At 47.6% G+C, this 16,104-nt stretch overlaps 3 protein-coding genes across 6 annotated transcripts in view; 2 read left to right on the top strand and 1 right to left on the bottom strand.

Annotated features, from left to right (window-relative positions):
* The first annotated feature begins 1,412 nt into the window (after positions 1-1,412).
* LOC138627027 (granulocyte colony-stimulating factor-like) lies at positions 1,413-3,830 on the top strand. Its single transcript, XM_069709073.1, has 5 exons — positions 1,413-1,626; positions 2,249-2,421; positions 2,506-2,616; positions 2,939-3,070; positions 3,188-3,830. The coding sequence occupies exons 1-5, from the start codon at positions 1,611-1,613 to the stop codon at positions 3,359-3,361; spliced, it is 606 nt and encodes a 201-aa protein (XP_069565174.1). The 5' UTR covers positions 1,413-1,610; the 3' UTR covers positions 3,362-3,830.
* A 552-nt stretch (positions 3,831-4,382) lies between these two features.
* Positions 4,383-9,693, bottom strand: samd14 (sterile alpha motif domain containing 14). Of its 4 annotated transcripts, none has more exons than XM_069709016.1 (11): positions 9,443-9,693; positions 8,307-8,356; positions 7,365-7,546; positions 7,140-7,256; positions 6,868-7,054; positions 6,611-6,710; positions 6,453-6,521; positions 6,206-6,362; positions 5,145-5,267; positions 4,624-4,779; positions 4,383-4,538 (listed from the first exon to the last, which is right to left on the bottom strand). In XM_069709016.1, exons 2-11 carry the CDS (start codon positions 8,341-8,343, stop codon positions 4,383-4,385), a joined length of 1,284 nt encoding a protein of 427 aa, XP_069565117.1. In that variant the 5' UTR covers positions 8,344-8,356; positions 9,443-9,693. The 4 variants fall into 4 exon arrangements, with proteins under 4 accessions (XP_069565117.1, XP_069565118.1, XP_069565119.1 ...); XM_069709017.1 differs by having other exon boundaries at positions 7,374-7,546; XM_069709018.1 differs by having other exon boundaries at positions 7,386-7,546; positions 9,443-9,692.
* Positions 9,694-10,439: 746 nt separating this feature from the next.
* The window catches only part of LOC138626991 (rho GTPase-activating protein 27-like), a 15,441-nt gene continuing 9,776 nt past the window's right edge, over positions 10,440-16,104 (top strand). The window contains 3 exon segments of the mRNA XM_069709015.1: positions 10,440-10,531; positions 15,237-15,341; positions 15,425-16,104. The exon segment at positions 15,425-16,104 is cut by the window's right edge and continues 303 nt beyond it. Coding sequence (XP_069565116.1) covers positions 15,311-15,341; positions 15,425-16,104 — 711 coding nt within the window. The 5' untranslated portion in view covers positions 10,440-10,531; positions 15,237-15,310.

Below are 16,104 nucleotides of genomic sequence, written 5' to 3'. Positions count from 1 at the left end.
AGAACATCTACGTTGGTGAAGGTTGGAGAACGTCTACGTTGGTGAGGGTCGGAGAATGTTTACGTTGGTGAAGGTCGGAGAACGTCTACGTTGGTGAAGGTCAGAGAACATTACGTTGGTGATGGTCGGAGAACATTATGTTAGTGATGGTTGGAGAATGTTTACGTTAGTGAAGGTCTGAGAACATCTACGTTGGTGAGGGTCGGAGAACGTTTACGTTAGTGAAGGTCTGAGAACGTCTATGTTGGAGAGGGTTGGAGAACGTCTACGTTAGTGAAGGTCAGAGAACATTACGTTAGTGATGGTCGGAGAACGTCTACGTTGCTGAGGGTCGGAGAACGTTTATGTTAATGAATGTCGGAGAAAGTCTATGTTGGTGACGGTCGAAGAACATTTACGTTAGTAAAAAGTCGGAGAAAGTATGTTGGTGAAGGTCGAAGAACATCTACGTTGGTGAGGGTCTGAGAAAGTCTAAGTTAGAGAAGGTCGGAGGACGTCTACGTCGGTGAGGGTCAGAGAACGTCTACGTTAGAGAAGGTCAGAGAACGTCTACATTGGTGAGGGTCGGAGAACGTCTACATTGGTGAGGGTCGGAGAATGTTTAAGTTGGTGAGGGTTGGAGAACGTTTACTAACGTGGAGGTTGGAGAAAGTACGTTGGTCAAGGTCGAAGAACGTCTACGTTGGTGAGGGTCGGAGAACGTTTATGTTAATGAAGGTCTGAGAAAATACGTTGGTGACTGTTGGAGAACATTTACGTTAGTGAAGGTCGGAAAAAGTATGTTGGTGAAGGGTGAAGAACATCTACGTTGGTGAGGGTCGGAGAACGTCTACGTTAGTGAAGGTCGGAGAACATTACGTTAGTGATGGTTGGAGAACGTCTACGTTAGAGAGGGTCGGAGAACATTAAGGAACCTGAACGCAGCACCCATATCTGGTTTAGTCAAACTGTAGTTTCCCATTCCAGCAAGCTATTGTGAAATGTGTGTGTGTGTATTTCTGTGGGAATATGTATGTGTGTATTATTCACCACCTCCTTCCTCCTCTGTGTCGGCATGTTAAGAAATCCTGGAAAACGCAAACGCCTCACTTCACTGAGTGTTTCCTCATCGAGCAGAAGTTTGTGAACGGATAAGTTACAGACTGAGACACACCTGAGACAGGTGACAATGATCAGTAACAATAATCAATGCTCATCAACAATCATAACAGGTCACCACCTTCGGTCCTGGTTCTGCTGGTTCCGCTGGGTTCGTGTGAAAGGCAGCAGGAAGTTCTTTAAACACCTGAACTGACTCAGTCCGCGTCCGGTGTCGAAATAAAGGTGTGACGTCACGTGACGCGCCTCGTAAAACTCGCGCAGGCTCTCCTGTTGCGTCTGAACTGCTAAGTTCCTTCTGCACACCGCACGTCCCGCATCTCGGCGTGACGCAGGAGGCAGAGGAACTTCGGCACACCCCGGGATGACTCCGGTGTCAGTCAGCGGAAAACCCCGCAGCGAAAAGTGCATAAAAAGTCCGAAGGGTCGCAAATGGAAGCTCAAGGAGAATCTGCGCAGCTTCACGGCGGACACACACTGACACACGGAGACCGACAGCCGCCCTGACCGACATGGACACCCGCATAGGTACGTCTGGAGGGGCCCCTAAAATCAGCAGAAATATGCATATGGGGTCTGGTGGAGGCGGGATTCTCAGAGCTAAACAGAATTCCATAAAAACACTGCAGCTCACCTGAGCACGGCTCACCTGAGCACGGCTCACCTGAGCACGGCTCACCTGAGCACGGCTCACCTGAGCACGGCTCACCTGAGCACGGCTCACCTGAGCACGGCTCACCTGAGCACGGCTCACCTGAGCACGGCTCACACCTGAGGCTCAGCAGGTACGGCGGGTACCCGGGGTCTGTATGGAGGGTTGTTAGTGTCAGTTAGTGTCTGCAGGTCCTCTCAGGTGATTTTAAAAAGTTTTACATTTCTTCAGTTTTACTAGGCTGCAGCTGTCTACACGTTCAACAATTGTAAACTGAGCCAGGTGTTCAACATCTGTAAACTGAGCCAGGTGTTAAACATCTGTAAACTGAGCCAGGTGTTCCACATCTGTAAACTGAGCCAGGTGTTAAACATCTGTAAACTGAGCCAGGTGTTCCACATCTGTAAACTGAGCCAGGTGTTAAACATCTGTAAACTGAGCCAGGTGTTAAACAACTGTAAACTGAGCCAGGTGTCACGTGTCGTTCTCCTCCTCCAGCCATCGCCCTGCTGCACTGCTTCCTGTTTACAACTTTGGTCCAATCAGCTCCCGTCAGCTCGCCGTCCGCCCTCCCCCCGGCCTTCAGAGAGGCGGCGGAGCGAGCGAAGACGCTGGTGGAGAAGATCTTGGGAGACATCCCCGCCGTGCACGCAGCCGCCATCACCACCGAGGTAAGCAGACGTCTGATTGGCCGCTGTCAGCTTCTTCTTCTTCTTCTTCTTCTTGTGTTGATAACGACGTTGTGTCCTCCTCAGGGTTTGACCCTCAGCGGCTCCATGCAGACCTCCAACCTGCAGATGATGGTGACATCACTGGGAATTCCCCCCGCCCCCGTCCTCAAACCGCTGTCCGAGCGCTTCTCACTGGTCAGTCTGCAGTCTGGAGGCGGGGCTTCTTGTCTGGGTTCTCCTGGTTCTCTTGATTCTTCAGGCTCTCCTGGTTCTCTTGGTTCTTCGGGTCCTTTGGGTTCTTCACGTTCTCCTGATTCTTTGGGTTCTTTGGGTTCTGCTGATTCTTCGGGCTCTCCTGGTTCTCTTGGTTCTTCGGGTTCTCCAGGTTTTCCTCTGTCTGTCTCAGAAGTTCCAGATGCTCAGTTCTGGTCTCACAGTTCTTGGGTTGGTTCTCTACTGTCCAGTCTCGTTCCGTGCGAGGTGGTCATGTGACGAGTTTGCGTGTCGGCCCCTATAGGACACGTGTGTGCAGCGTATGTTGGCGGGCGGTCAGCTGTACCAGGGGCTGCTGGGAGTTCTGTCGGACCGACTCGGCGGACTGAAGGACCTAAGAGCTGACCTGAGGGACCTGCTGACCCATATCACCAAGGTAACGCTCACCTGATGTGACATCACAGTGGAGACGCCCCCTCAGCGGCTCTGATCTCTGGTCATGTGATGTGCGGGATTTCGCTGTGATTGGCTGACAGCTGTCCGTGTGTTTCAGATGAAGGAGGCGGCTCAGCTCAGCAGTCCAGACCAGAACCAGATTCTGGACCTGGACCCTCTCGATGATACCTTCAAGCTGCAGGTGGCGGCTCACGTGACGCTGACGCGGCTGCGCTCCTTCTGTCACGACCTGATCCGCAGCCTGAGAGCCGCCGCCGCCTACAGGCCGTGAGTCGCAGGCACACGCTAAGCCCCGCCCACCAGGGGACAGTGGAGACAGACCTGCTCATGGGGACCTCCTCTTCCTCCTCTTCCTCTTTTCACAGTAAAAGTTTCACCATTAGGGGCGGCGCTGCAGCTCTTATTGTGAAGCAGCTGCAGGAAATTAAGACGTGTTGTTGGTTTTCACTGAAAAGACACGTGAACAGTTTCTGCAGCTCGTCTGTGAACGCTGCTGGAGGAAACGGGAAGCAGGAAACATGAAGCAGGAAACATGAAGCAGGAAATTGCTTTCTAAACAGACATATATTTTGAAAAGGCCGGTGTTTCTTGACAGGAAGAGTTCAGAAGAAGAACGTCTGCTGGTTATTTATTGTGCTTTTATTTATGGAAGTTATTTATTGATTATTTATTGATGTTTGTTTTTGTGAATGTCTCGACCTTCATCACAAGTGATGTTTTGGGACATACATTTATTTTCTTTGTAATATGGTATTTATGTCTATGTTTCAAAATAAAATGATATTTATATCTTTATATTTCAAAATAAAATGATGTTTTGTCTTTATATTTCAAAATTAAACAATATTTATGGGTTTAGATTTCTAAATAAAATGATGAGGTCACCTGATAAAAATTAAAGGAGAACATTTAGTGGACAAACTGATCCGTTTATTGGAGAAATGCAGCTGCAGGTTCAACAAGAATCAAAATGATCCGTAAATAAAAACTACATTCATCAGTTTAATAAGCTGAAACAGAAAAATAACCTTTGTCCTTTGAGGGCTTCCGTAGTTTTAAACTTCCTGTCTTCTTCTGCTCTCACAGAAACAGAGATTGTTTGTTGTGGTGAAGCTTCACTCGGACAGAAATCTGCTCGTCTTTCTGCTTCAAACTGGGAAACCTGAACCCCCGTCCTCCCTTCGGCCTCCCCTTTGCCTCCCCTGCACTCCCCTCCAGGCCCCCCCTCCGCCCCCACCCCCACCCCGTCCAACCCCCCAGTCCGCCCCTCTGCCTTTCCCTGCTGGCGGTGCTCAGTTCCTGCGCTGCTCCTGGTCTTTCCTCCGTTGTTTCTCTTTCTGTTTCTCCATCTTGTCCAAAGCTTTTCTCTCCTTCTCGGCTGCCGTTTGGACGTCTTTGATGCGACGCTTCAGAGCGCTGCGATCGGACGAACTGAGCACGCCCAGACCCTGCAGAGGACAAGAGGACATCCGAGGTTACACCGGGAGGATGCTGGTACTTCCTCTGCCCACTAAACATGCCCCTCATCCTCACCTTCAGCTTGCTGCCATCCATATGCAACAGCTGCTGTCCGTCAATGTCTCTCGCACTGAATTCTGGGACGTACTGCTCCATGTTGAGTTCTCTGAGCCACTGACAGACCTCCTGAGTCGTCCAGGAGGACACCAGAGAGGAGGCTTCATCACAGGGCTGGGGGGGATAAGAGGGGAGGGGGCACAGTAAATCACAGTTGTGAGATAAAGAAGTGTGAAGTGTGAAAGAAATTTGTTGTTAACGGCGTTGTTGTTATCGGTGTTTTTTTTTAACGGTGTTGTTGTTAACTGTGTTGTTGTTATCTGTGTTTTTTTTTAACAGTGTTGTTGTTAACGGTGTTGTTGTTGTCAGTGTTTTTTTTAATGGTGTTGTTATCTGTGTTGTTGTTAACAGTGTTGTTGTTGTTATCATTGTTGTTTTAACATTGTTGTTGTTAACAGTGCTGTTTTAACGGTGTTGTTGTTAACGGTGTTATTGTTAATGATGTTGTTGTTAATGGTGTTGATATTTGGTGTTGTTACCTCGTCGGAGGACTGCGACAGCGTGTGGTACGGATGGGAGGATCTGGAGGAGAAGGAGTCGACAGGAGGGGAGATGGAGGAGGAGGTGTGAGGAGGAGAAAACTCCTCACTGAGAGCCGACTCCTGCAGGAGGAGGAGGACGAAGAGGAAGAGGAGAGGAGACAGATCAGGTTTCACTTTGTCTTCTTCTCATGTCTGAACCGTGATAGTGAACTGAAGATGTCTTCAATCCACTGATGTCCTCAGTGAATTTATAGTTTAGATTTCATCAGACTGACAACAAGAAGCAGCTCTGAATAAAACAAAGCTGTGAACATTTCAAAATAAAGAGTCTCTACAGAAGATTGAAATCATGTCCACACTCAGCTGTGATAAAGGACCAGTCTGGTGTTCCTCAGAGCTCAGTGTTTGGTCCCCTCATGTTTCCACCGTACCTCAGACATTATGTTTTACCTCAGACACCTCACGCACGCACACACACACACACACACACACACACACACACACACACACACACACACACACACACACACACACACACACACACACACACACACACACACACACACACTGAAGCCCATTTGAGCCATTAGCAGCTGATGAAACTTTAATGGATCTCTGTCTCTGAGCGTTGATGGTGAAAAGAGAGAGTCATAAAGTGAAGAGATAAAACAGAACACACACACACACACACACACACACACACACACACACACACACACACACACACACACACACACACACACACACACACACACACACACACACACACAGATGAGAGGAGAGGAGTCACATGATCACTCAGCTGTGGTTTGTTCTGTGTTACACGAGCTGCTCCTCCTATAAACATGAAGACAGAAATCTCTGGTTTAAATGATGAAGACCCGAGACTCCTCCCCCTCAGAGCTGCTGACATGCCAGTAAATGCTGTTCTGCGTTGAAGCTGTAACCCGCTGCAGCATTGCCACCTGCTCCTGTCACCTGTCACCTGACACCTGACCACATTCAGATGATGTGATGAACGAGTGGCGGTGCGGGAGGATGAAGAGTGGGCGTGGTACCTGGGAGTGGGACTTGCGGGGTCTCGGGGAGGTCAGCGGGGGGAGTTTTGGGGAGCACGGGGGGGTCACGGAGGAGGACAGAGACCCTCGTCCTTCAGTGAACCAGGAGAAGGAGACGAAGGACCCGGAGGACCGAGACGGACTCTCGGACGTTTCTCTGAGGACGAAGGACAGCGTGAGGACAGGAAACACTTTGATCCTGTTGAAGTGGAACTTTCAGAATAAAAGCTGAGCGTGAAGGACCCACCTGCTGCCCACAGAGAGACGGTTGGATTTCTCTTTCCTCACTCGGATGTAGGAACGCCGGAGAGTCACCCTGAGACACAACACACCTGTTCAGGAGACACACTTTGTGTGTGTGTGTGTGTGTGTGTGTGTGTGTGTGTGTGTGTGTGTGTGTCTCACCCCAGGTCCAGGAAGCGTCTCTTAGTTTTCTTGTCAAAGACGACGGTTGGACTGCCGGGATCAGCTGGACTGGAATCTCTACTGGTATCAGAGACCAACACTGACACACACACACACACACACACACACACACACACACACACACACACACACACACACACACACACACACACACACACACACACACACACACACACACACAGGTGTGAACAGGTGTTTACAAGTGTGTACAGGTGTGAACAGGTGTGTGTGTGTACCTTCACTGTCGGGCCTCCTGTTCCTCCTCATGTAGACAGGTGAGCAGTCGGAGGAGGGGTAGGATTTAGACAGCGAGCTGCTGGGCGCCACCAAAGGCTCCTGAGACGTCGCATTGGTCAGCTGACGGTACCGCCCCCGTGGGGGAGCAGCGATTGACGCGCCTCCGTCGTCCGGAGAGCGACGCACCTGAGAAATCAAAATGATCGCTGTTTTGTTTTGTTTTTTTCTTTCTCCAAGATGAAAACCTGTCCTGAGCTCTGATTAGTCTCACCAGCGGCGCATCGAAGGAGAAGGCGGGGCTTCGATTCGACAGCAGTGAATCAGGAGAGGGGGAGGAGCCTCGCATTGCCAGGTGGAGAGGTGAGCGGGCGGAGTGTGACGGACTGTCCTGATATCACACATGCACACACAATTTAATGTTGATCATAAATCCTGTAAATGTGTTTCTCATGGAAAACTGTTTTATTTACCCGCTGCCACAGATTGACTACATTACCCAGCATGCCTCTTCTCTGACCTCCTTCCTGTCAAGGCTGTCGTCGCCCTCCGTCGAGCTCACACTGTCACGGTAACGGGACCTGGAGGGGCGGTGCCTCCGTGCCTTGACAGACAGCTGGGCTCGTCCTTTCTGGATGCTGTTGTCCAGCAATTCCGTCTCTGGGATCGCCGTGTTCAGGTCTGAGACACACACAGGATGGTGGGAGATGACCTCTGACCCCCTGATGACCCAGCATGCAGGTTCGGTTTTTAAACACACAGCCGTCTGTCCACCAAGTCTCAACCCTCAAACGTCCCTTTGGAGGTCTGTCCTAAAGTCAGGACCAGAGACAACGTCCACACAGGTCAGAAATGTCCTCACAACCAGGAGGAACAAAAGAGGGAAACCTTCTTGTTGACTCTTATTTCGTAAACCAACATGAATCACGGTGACGTGGTTGAGAAGTCATGTGACTGTCTGACAGACACGCCCACCGTGTTCCTCTGAAAAGTTTCAACATTCATGGAAGGAAATATTCGTCGTCATCTTTTCATTCAACTCGTTACCACGGCAACGTGCGTAGTACACCCGTCTGTCCCGTAGAGGACACCTCCCACTCTGACGTCATCAAGTGCGTGCATGTTCTGAACGCAACGCTGACACGTCGCCCCCGGTGGACGGAGCGGTGAACTGCAGCCTCCATTTTACCCTATGTTCACCACCAGAGGGCTCCGCCCCCCCCCCCCCCCTCCCCCACGCTGCTGCAGCCATGTCCTCTTCTTCTGTTGCAGTATGAGCTCCCCCTGCTGGTCATGTAGTGAAATTACATCTACGGCAGTAAATTAAACAGTGAACACATCGCGGTAACTTCCTGTTTAACGTTTCCTCTGTGTGTGTGTGTGTGTGTGTGTGTGTGTGTGTGTGTGTGTGTGTGTGTGTGTGTGTGTGTGTGACACTCACCGAACACGCTGTCCGTATCGTCCAGGCTAGCAGACATGTCTCAGCAGTTACTGTTCAGACACAAACAGGAAGTGTTCGAATTTAAAGGAGCTGTCCGTCTGTTCGTCAACAAACTTTCTTCACAATAAAAATGAGAATTAAAACAAAATAAAAAAGTAAATTTATCAGAATGAATCAGAAGCTGATTGATCGTCTCTGATCCGGAGCAAACTGGTCGACGTTCGCGAAAATGTGCTGTAACGTTATCATCGTTAGCGGCCAGTAAAACACAAAAGTTGTTGCCATGACAACAGACGATGCGATAAGTTTTGGCGGAGCTGTAAAAACACAGACAGTCTATAAAAGAGTTCGTAGCTTCAGGTCTGAAAAACGAGGCCGATGCAGAAGTGCCTGAAGCTGCAATACCACCGAGCGCCACTAGAGGTCGGCTCCAAAAAAAGCCTCCGGCTCCATAGACTCCCATTCAACTTCTCTCATCAAATCCAAAGTGAATAAAATGTGTCCATCAGTTATCTCGGTGTTGTTATCTAAAGTCACTCCTTCTTATTAGTTTTCTGGAGGTCCATCTGAAAATAATCCCTCATTCATTAGAAAAGAAGATTCAAAAAGACCTGTTTTTTGGGGGGGGCGTGTCTGTTTGATTGACAGGCCTGTGGTGCAGTCAGGCTACAGGTATCAGTGGGCGGGACGTAGTATCGTCAAGGTTTCCAATCAGATCGAGTAAGTGTTGTGTATCGTTGTGTATCGTTGTGTATCGTTGTGTATCGTTGTGTATCGTTGTGTATCGTTGTGTATCGTGAACAACAACATTGGCAGCTTCTGAACCAGCAAGATTGATGTGAGCTTCTCAGACTGGGTGGAGATGCTCACACACACACACACACACACACACACACACACACACACACACACACACACACACACACACACACACACACACACACACACACACACACACACACGCACAGGAAAATGCAGCGTCAGAGGTAGAGGAGGAGGATGTTTGATGGAGGATGAAGATGACAGCGAGGTGGAGGCCGAGCAGACGCAGGGTCGGAGGGGGGGGCTGAGACATCAGGCAGGTAAACAACAACAACAACAACATGAACAACAACAACAGAGACAGATGAACTCACCTCTCTGCGTCTGTCTGCCGTCATGTCAGCAGCCGGTCCAGCGAGGACCGCGACTCCCAGAGTTCCACGGGGCTTCGCTCCGGACAAGGCGACCGTCTGAGCTGCAGCCGAGGATTGTGGGAGCTGTAGTTTCCTCGTGAGAGCGCGCAGGCTGCTGCAAGAGTCTGCTGACAGCTGGAAGAACAAACGATCAGCAGCAAACTGCAGCTTCCATCTGAACGGCTGTTCCAAGGACAGGCTGAGGGAGGAGGGGGCGGGGGGGGGGGAGAGGGTGGAGGAGGAAGAGGAGGGGGAGGAGATGGACTGTGCAGGGAGGAGAAGGAGGGGGAGGATTGGACCGAGCAGACGGAAGGATGGAGGAACATGAAGAATGTAAAACATTCACAGATCAATAAAACATGATGCAGAAAAACACAAATAACAACAATAAACACGACGAAGAGGAGAATATTCATGAAGATGTGATGATGTCAGAAGGATAAAATCAAATAATTGTGAAGCAGACTGTTTCCTGACGTGTTGACGAGTCTGTTCCACACTCTGACAGCAGGTGGCAGCAGAGCGCCGAGTCCAACGGTAGTTCCAGGTGTTGTCTCCGTTCAAACCCTCTGAAGCTGCAGGTTTTATAACAATAAATATTTGTAATGTCATGGAAGAAAGAAATCATTCTGGGAAATACCATCCAAAGCTGCAGGTTTTACGAACTGACAAACTCCTGCGTGAAAAGGTGAGATTAAAAACACGTCGTTTTAAACACACTGCGCCGCATGTACGCATCACGCCGTGTCCGTGAACCCCGCATGATTGCACCACCTGCGGATGGCCACCAGAGGGCGCCGCTGAGCTACACAGAGATCATGACTTGTGGCTTCTCCTGCAGGGCAGGGAGAGGAAGAGGAGGAGGAAGAGGAGGAGGAAGAGGGAGGGGTGGGGGGCAAGCTGGGACCGGCAGGTCAGGGAGGGGTGGAGCTAGAGAGAGAGAGAGAGAGAGAGAGAGAGAGAGGAACCTGTTTGAGTGAGTTGGACTTGCCCCTTCAGGAACAGAGGAGAAAAAAAGAGGAGCAGCAGGATGGTTGGATCTGACGCCAGGTAAACTATTAAACTATCAAACTATCAAACTACTGATCGATCTGTCTGCTATGATGGGATAGTCAGGGTGTATAGGTTTTGGCTGTGTGTGTGTGTGTGTGTGTGTGTGTGTGTGTGTGTGTGTGTGTGTGTGTGTGTGTGTGTGTGTGTGTGTGTGTGTGTGTGAGAGTTTTCTCTGCTTGTTTTTGGACTTTAAAAGTAAAAAAAAAAAAAAAAAAAGTTCTCATTGTGTTGATAAAACTTATATTATGGGGACCTCGTCCGACAGCTGCATTACAGGGACTTGTTTTGTTTTTTTAGCTGAAGATCAGGGTTTTATACGTGTGTGTGTGTGTGTGTGTGTGTGTGTGTGTGTGTGTGTGTGTGTGTGTGTGTGTGTGTGTGTGTGTGTGTGTGTGTGTGTGTGTGTGTGTGTGGCCGGGTGTTCAGAGGAAAACTCGGTGTCCTAATTTCAGATGACTCTCGAAATGCTTTTTTTTTGGTCTGGAAAAACGATGAACTGAACAGAAGCTAACAACAAATGTCTTATTCAGTTTCATTTGTACATTTAAAATGTTGGAACTGTACATGAAAATTATAAATGTGTATATTAGTCTTTACATTTTCACAACTTGTATTTACATCCAAAGTTATACACGTAAAGATATACATCTAAATATGTATATGTTAAGATATACATGTAAAGTTATACATTCAATTCAATTTTATTTATATATTGCCAAATCACAACACAGGTTATTTCATGGTACTTAACACATTAAAGTCCTTACAGTGGAACTGTACAATATTATACCCAACAATTCAACAATTTCCACATAAACGAGGAGGGAAAATCTCATCTTTAAGGGAGAAAAACCTCCAACAGAAGGAAGGAAAAACTCTCTGAACAGGAAGAAACCTCCGACAGAACCAGGCTCAGAGATGGGCGGCCATCTTCCTCGACCGGTTGGGGTGAGAGGGGAGAGAAGAGAGAGAAAAGGACAGCATAGTTATACATGTAAAGATATACATGTAGAGTTATACATATTAAGATATACATGTAGAGTTATACATATTAAGATATACATGTAAATATGTACATGTAGAGTTATACATGTAAAGATATACATGTAGAGTTATACATATTAAGATATACATGTAGAGTTATACATATTAAGATATACATGTAAATATGTACATGTAGAGTTCTACATGTAAAGTTCTACATGTAAATATATACATGTAAATATGTACATGTAGAGTTATACATGTAAAGTTATACATGTAAAGATATACATGCAAAGTTATACATGTAAAGATATACATGTAAATATGTATATGTAGCGTTATACATGTAAAGTTATACATGTAAAGTTATACATGTAAAGATATACATGTAAATATGTATATGTAGCATTATACATGTAAAGTTATATATGTAAAGTTATACATGCAAAGTTATACATGTAAAGTTATATATGTGAAGTTATACATGTAAAGATATACATGTAGAGTTATACATATTAAGATATACATGTAAATATGTACATGTAGAGTTACACATGTAAAGTTATACATGTAAAGATATACATGTAAATATGTACATGTAGAGTTATACATGTAAATATATACATGTAAATATGTACATGTAGAGTTACACATGTAAAGATATACATGTAAATATGTATATGTAGCATTATACATGTAAAGTTATATATGTAAAATTATACATGCAAAGTTATACATGCAAAGTTATACATGTAAAGTTATATATGTGAAGATATACATGCAAAGCTTCCATGTAAAGTTATACATGTTAAGATATACGTGTAGATTTATACATGTAAAGATATAAAGAGGAGTTTATGGAGGTCCTTGAGCAGCTGATTAAGGTCCTTGAGCAGCTGATTGAGGTCCTTGAGCAGCTGATAGAGGTCCTTGATGTGGGTGCAGGTCTTCAGAGGGTCTTGGGGAAGTTGTCAAGGTCCTTGAGGAGGTTCCAGGGTTCCTTGAGGTACGTCTGAACGTTTTGGAGGTCCTAAAGTTAACAGAGGATCTAACGTGAGTTCTGTTGCTATGGCAGTTTATAAACCTAAACTGCCTGACAGCCAATCAGAGAGCAGCGTTTTGTTTTCTGTGTCAGACAAACATGTTGGGAGTGCTGTGTTTGTTTCCCGCTCTGTGGGCGGAGCCAGCCGACAGATTTATGATTGAAAGTTATTTCTGTGTGCGACCACACCCGCTCACTCAGGGTGAAGGTTCACCGCTCTTGCTCACACACACACCCCTGATTGGCTGCTGGTCTCATGATGTCACATGACACTCTGCGGCTCTGCCTCTCTCTGCTGGTGAAGGGTGGTCTTCCTCTCCTCTGATTGGCTAACGGGGCTTGGCCTGCCACAAACCCTCGAACCTCGGTTTGATGATTGACAGCTGAGTTTATTTTTTCACACACTTCATCCTGTGGTCACAGAGCAGGGTGTGTGTGTGTGTGTGTTGTCTCTGCTTGTCTTTGGACTTTACGTGTAAAAACTCGAAGAAGAAATAGTTCTCATTGTGTTGATAAAACCTACATTATGGGGACTTCGTCCGACAGCTACATTACAGGGACTTTGGTGTTTTTTAGCTTTGGTGAAGATCAGTTTTTTTTATATGTATATATATATATATATATATATATATATGTGTGTGTGTGTGTGTGTGTGTGTGTGTGTGTGTGTGTGTGTGTGTGTTACATACCAGCCTGGCGGTGTGGGTGTGGTTGACAGAGGGAGAAGGGTGGGGGAGGGGTGGCTGCATTCCAGTGTCAGTCACTCACCTGCTCAGGTGTGTTTCAGGTGTGTTTCAGATCTGTGTGTGTTTCAAAAAGATTCAATTCAGTGAAACTTTCGTTGTTGGCAATAAAAACAATAGAAGATGACATCATCAGGTCACGTGATCGTTGTGTTATTGACGTGTTGTTGACATGTTATTGTTGTTACTGATGTGTTATTGACGTGTTATTGATGCGTTATTGTTGTTATTTAGGTGTTATTGATGCGTTATTGTTGTTAATTGTTGTTATTTAGGTGTTATTGATGTGCTATTGTTGTTATTTAGGTGTTATTGATGTGTTATTGTTGTTATTTAGGTGTTATTGATGCGTTATTAATGTGTTATTGATTACTGATCAGATCATTTTAAATGAACGTTCAGCTGCTTCATCGTCTGCAGTCACACTATTTTTCTGTACAAAGACAGGAAACACACACAGAGCACGGTGTGATGTCATGCAGGGGTGGAGTCTACAGTGCAGAGTGGGCGGGGCTTGCAGCAGACAGGATGCGCGGTGCTTCCCCGTGTAAACAGAGCAGGTCTGAGAACAGCCTCCTGCTATTGTTCGGTGTGGCTGAGTGCCTGGCTCAGAGGCTGCAGGGCAGGAAGGGCTGAGTCACAGACTCAGTGTTTCTGTGGTTTCTAATGTTGTTTCTAATATTTTGAATGTTGTTTCTAATGTTATTTCTAATATTTTGAATGTTGTTTCTAATGTTATTTCTAATATTTTGAATGTTGTTTCTAATATTTTGAATACTGTTTCTAATGTTATTTCTAATGTTGTTTCTAATGTTTCTAACATTAGAAAAAAAAATATTTACAAAATACTCATCAAAAACAAATACACAAATTCATTTCAGTTGATGAAGCCGCTTTAAGACCTCCAGGTCTACATCAAGGTCTACGTCAGGTCAGCTCAGATCAGTTCAGGTCCAGGTCTACGTCAGGTCCAGGTCAGGTCCAGGTCAGGTCCAGGTCTACGTCAGGTCAGCTCAGGTCAGTTCAGGTCCAGGTCTACGTCAGGTCCAGGTCAGGTCCAGGTCAGGTCCAGGTCAGGTCAGCTCAGGTCAGTTCAGGTCCAGGTCTACGTCAGGTCCAGGTCTACGTCAGGTCCAGGTCAGGTCCAGGTCAGGTCCAGGTCAGGTCCAGGTCCAGGTGTACGTCAGGCCCAGGTATACGTCAGGTCCAGAGCAGGTCCAGGTCAGGTGTAGGCCTACGTCAGGTCTACGTCAGGTCTACATACGGAGAGTGATTATTTACGGCACTTCCTGTTCATCGCTCACCTGCAGCAGATAACAGATGTTGTAAACAGCTTCTGTTGGCAGAGTTCAGATCAGATTATCCGATGTGTAAAGACACGAAGCACAAACTCAGAGCGGTTTCTTCTTCTCTCACGTTGTTCTTCTTCAGGTTCCAGTCTTCTTCTTCATGTCCTCTGAGGTTTTGGTTTGTCTCGTGTCAGAGACAGATTGTTGTTAGTGGATCAGACAGATATTGTTTCAGAGCTGCTGGTTCTGTTTGCTTTCATTTGTTTCTGTTTCATTCTTGTTTTGTTTGTTTGTTTGTTTCCTCATCTTTGAGGACATCAACTGTTCGTAGCTTCTGAAGAGTGAAACCTTAAAGTGCAGTACCACCGAGGGCCATTAGGGGCTCCACAGACTCCCATTGAAGGAACACCTTCTGAAAGACAAAGTCAATTCCCAATATGTCCAAATATGGTCAATTCCTGTTTCAAACTGCTCCGAACTAGCAAGATGGCGACGACGAGCATCTGAAGTGGAGGCTTCATGACATCACTGCTGGTTGCTGATTGTTTGCAGTTGGTTTAATAATGTGGTGGAGGGGGGCGGGGCTTACTGAGCCAACATCCTCATATTTTAACTCTGGGATATGTGTTTTCTGCTTTTTTAAGGGGCGGATGATCAGGTGTGACCTTTGACCCCTCACCTCCAGAGTCATCTACCAGAGGGGGCGGGGCCTGTTACAATGGCAGCACCTTCCTCTCTGCTGAGCAGAGGTGAGTTCTCTTATTGTTGTTAGCATTAGCATTAGCTCCTCGTTGCCCCTCTCTAACCCTCCGGTCTGGACCCGCTCCTTCAGGTCTGGGTCTGGTCCTGGTGGAGTTCCAGTATGAGTATGAGGGACGCGACGGGGAACTGGTCTCCATCAAACCCAATGAGCGCTACGTCCTGCTGGCAAAGACCAACGCCCACTGGTGGCAGGTCCGGGCCGACCACGACGCCAAGCCCTTCTACATCCCGGCCAAGTATGTCAAGGAGCTGCCGCCGGACTTCCCCTCCCCCCTGGACTTCACTGACAAGCCCAATCCTGAACCGGTACTGCTGCCTGTGGTGGCTCCAGTCCAAGTCCCCGTCCCCGTTCCCATTCCAAAGCCTGTGGAGGATCCCAGTGGGATCAGAACCAAACCGGGGGACGAGGTGACGATCCGCCTCCGACTCGACGCCTCCACCAGGTACCAGAAGAACGAGAACCGCATGTCCACCTTCGGCTTCCCGCTGGACATCCAAGACCCGACTCCCCCGGTGGTGCTGGCACAATGGCATCCCGCCATCCCCCTCGTCGGTCCAGAAGACACCGGGACCGCAGCAACCAAAAAGGAGCCCCACCTGCCGGGCTTCCTGGACGACCAGAGGGACTCTGGGAAGCCTCGAGTCCCGAGCTTCAGCCCAGCAGACCCACTCTCCATGCCGCGGGCCCAGAACCAGCCCATCGCCGTGGAGACGCCGGTGGTCCCGCCGGTGGTACCGCCGGTGGTCCCG

The sequence above is a fragment of the Brachyistius frenatus genome, unplaced genomic scaffold (genome assembly GCF_029030835.1).
Source record: "Brachyistius frenatus isolate BFR_SWC_R1_liver_20210118 unplaced genomic scaffold, ASM2903083v1 Contig_80, whole genome shotgun sequence".
NCBI lineage: Eukaryota > Metazoa > Chordata > Actinopteri > Embiotocidae > Brachyistius > Brachyistius frenatus.
This window is presented reverse-complemented; position numbering and strand designations above follow the sequence as displayed.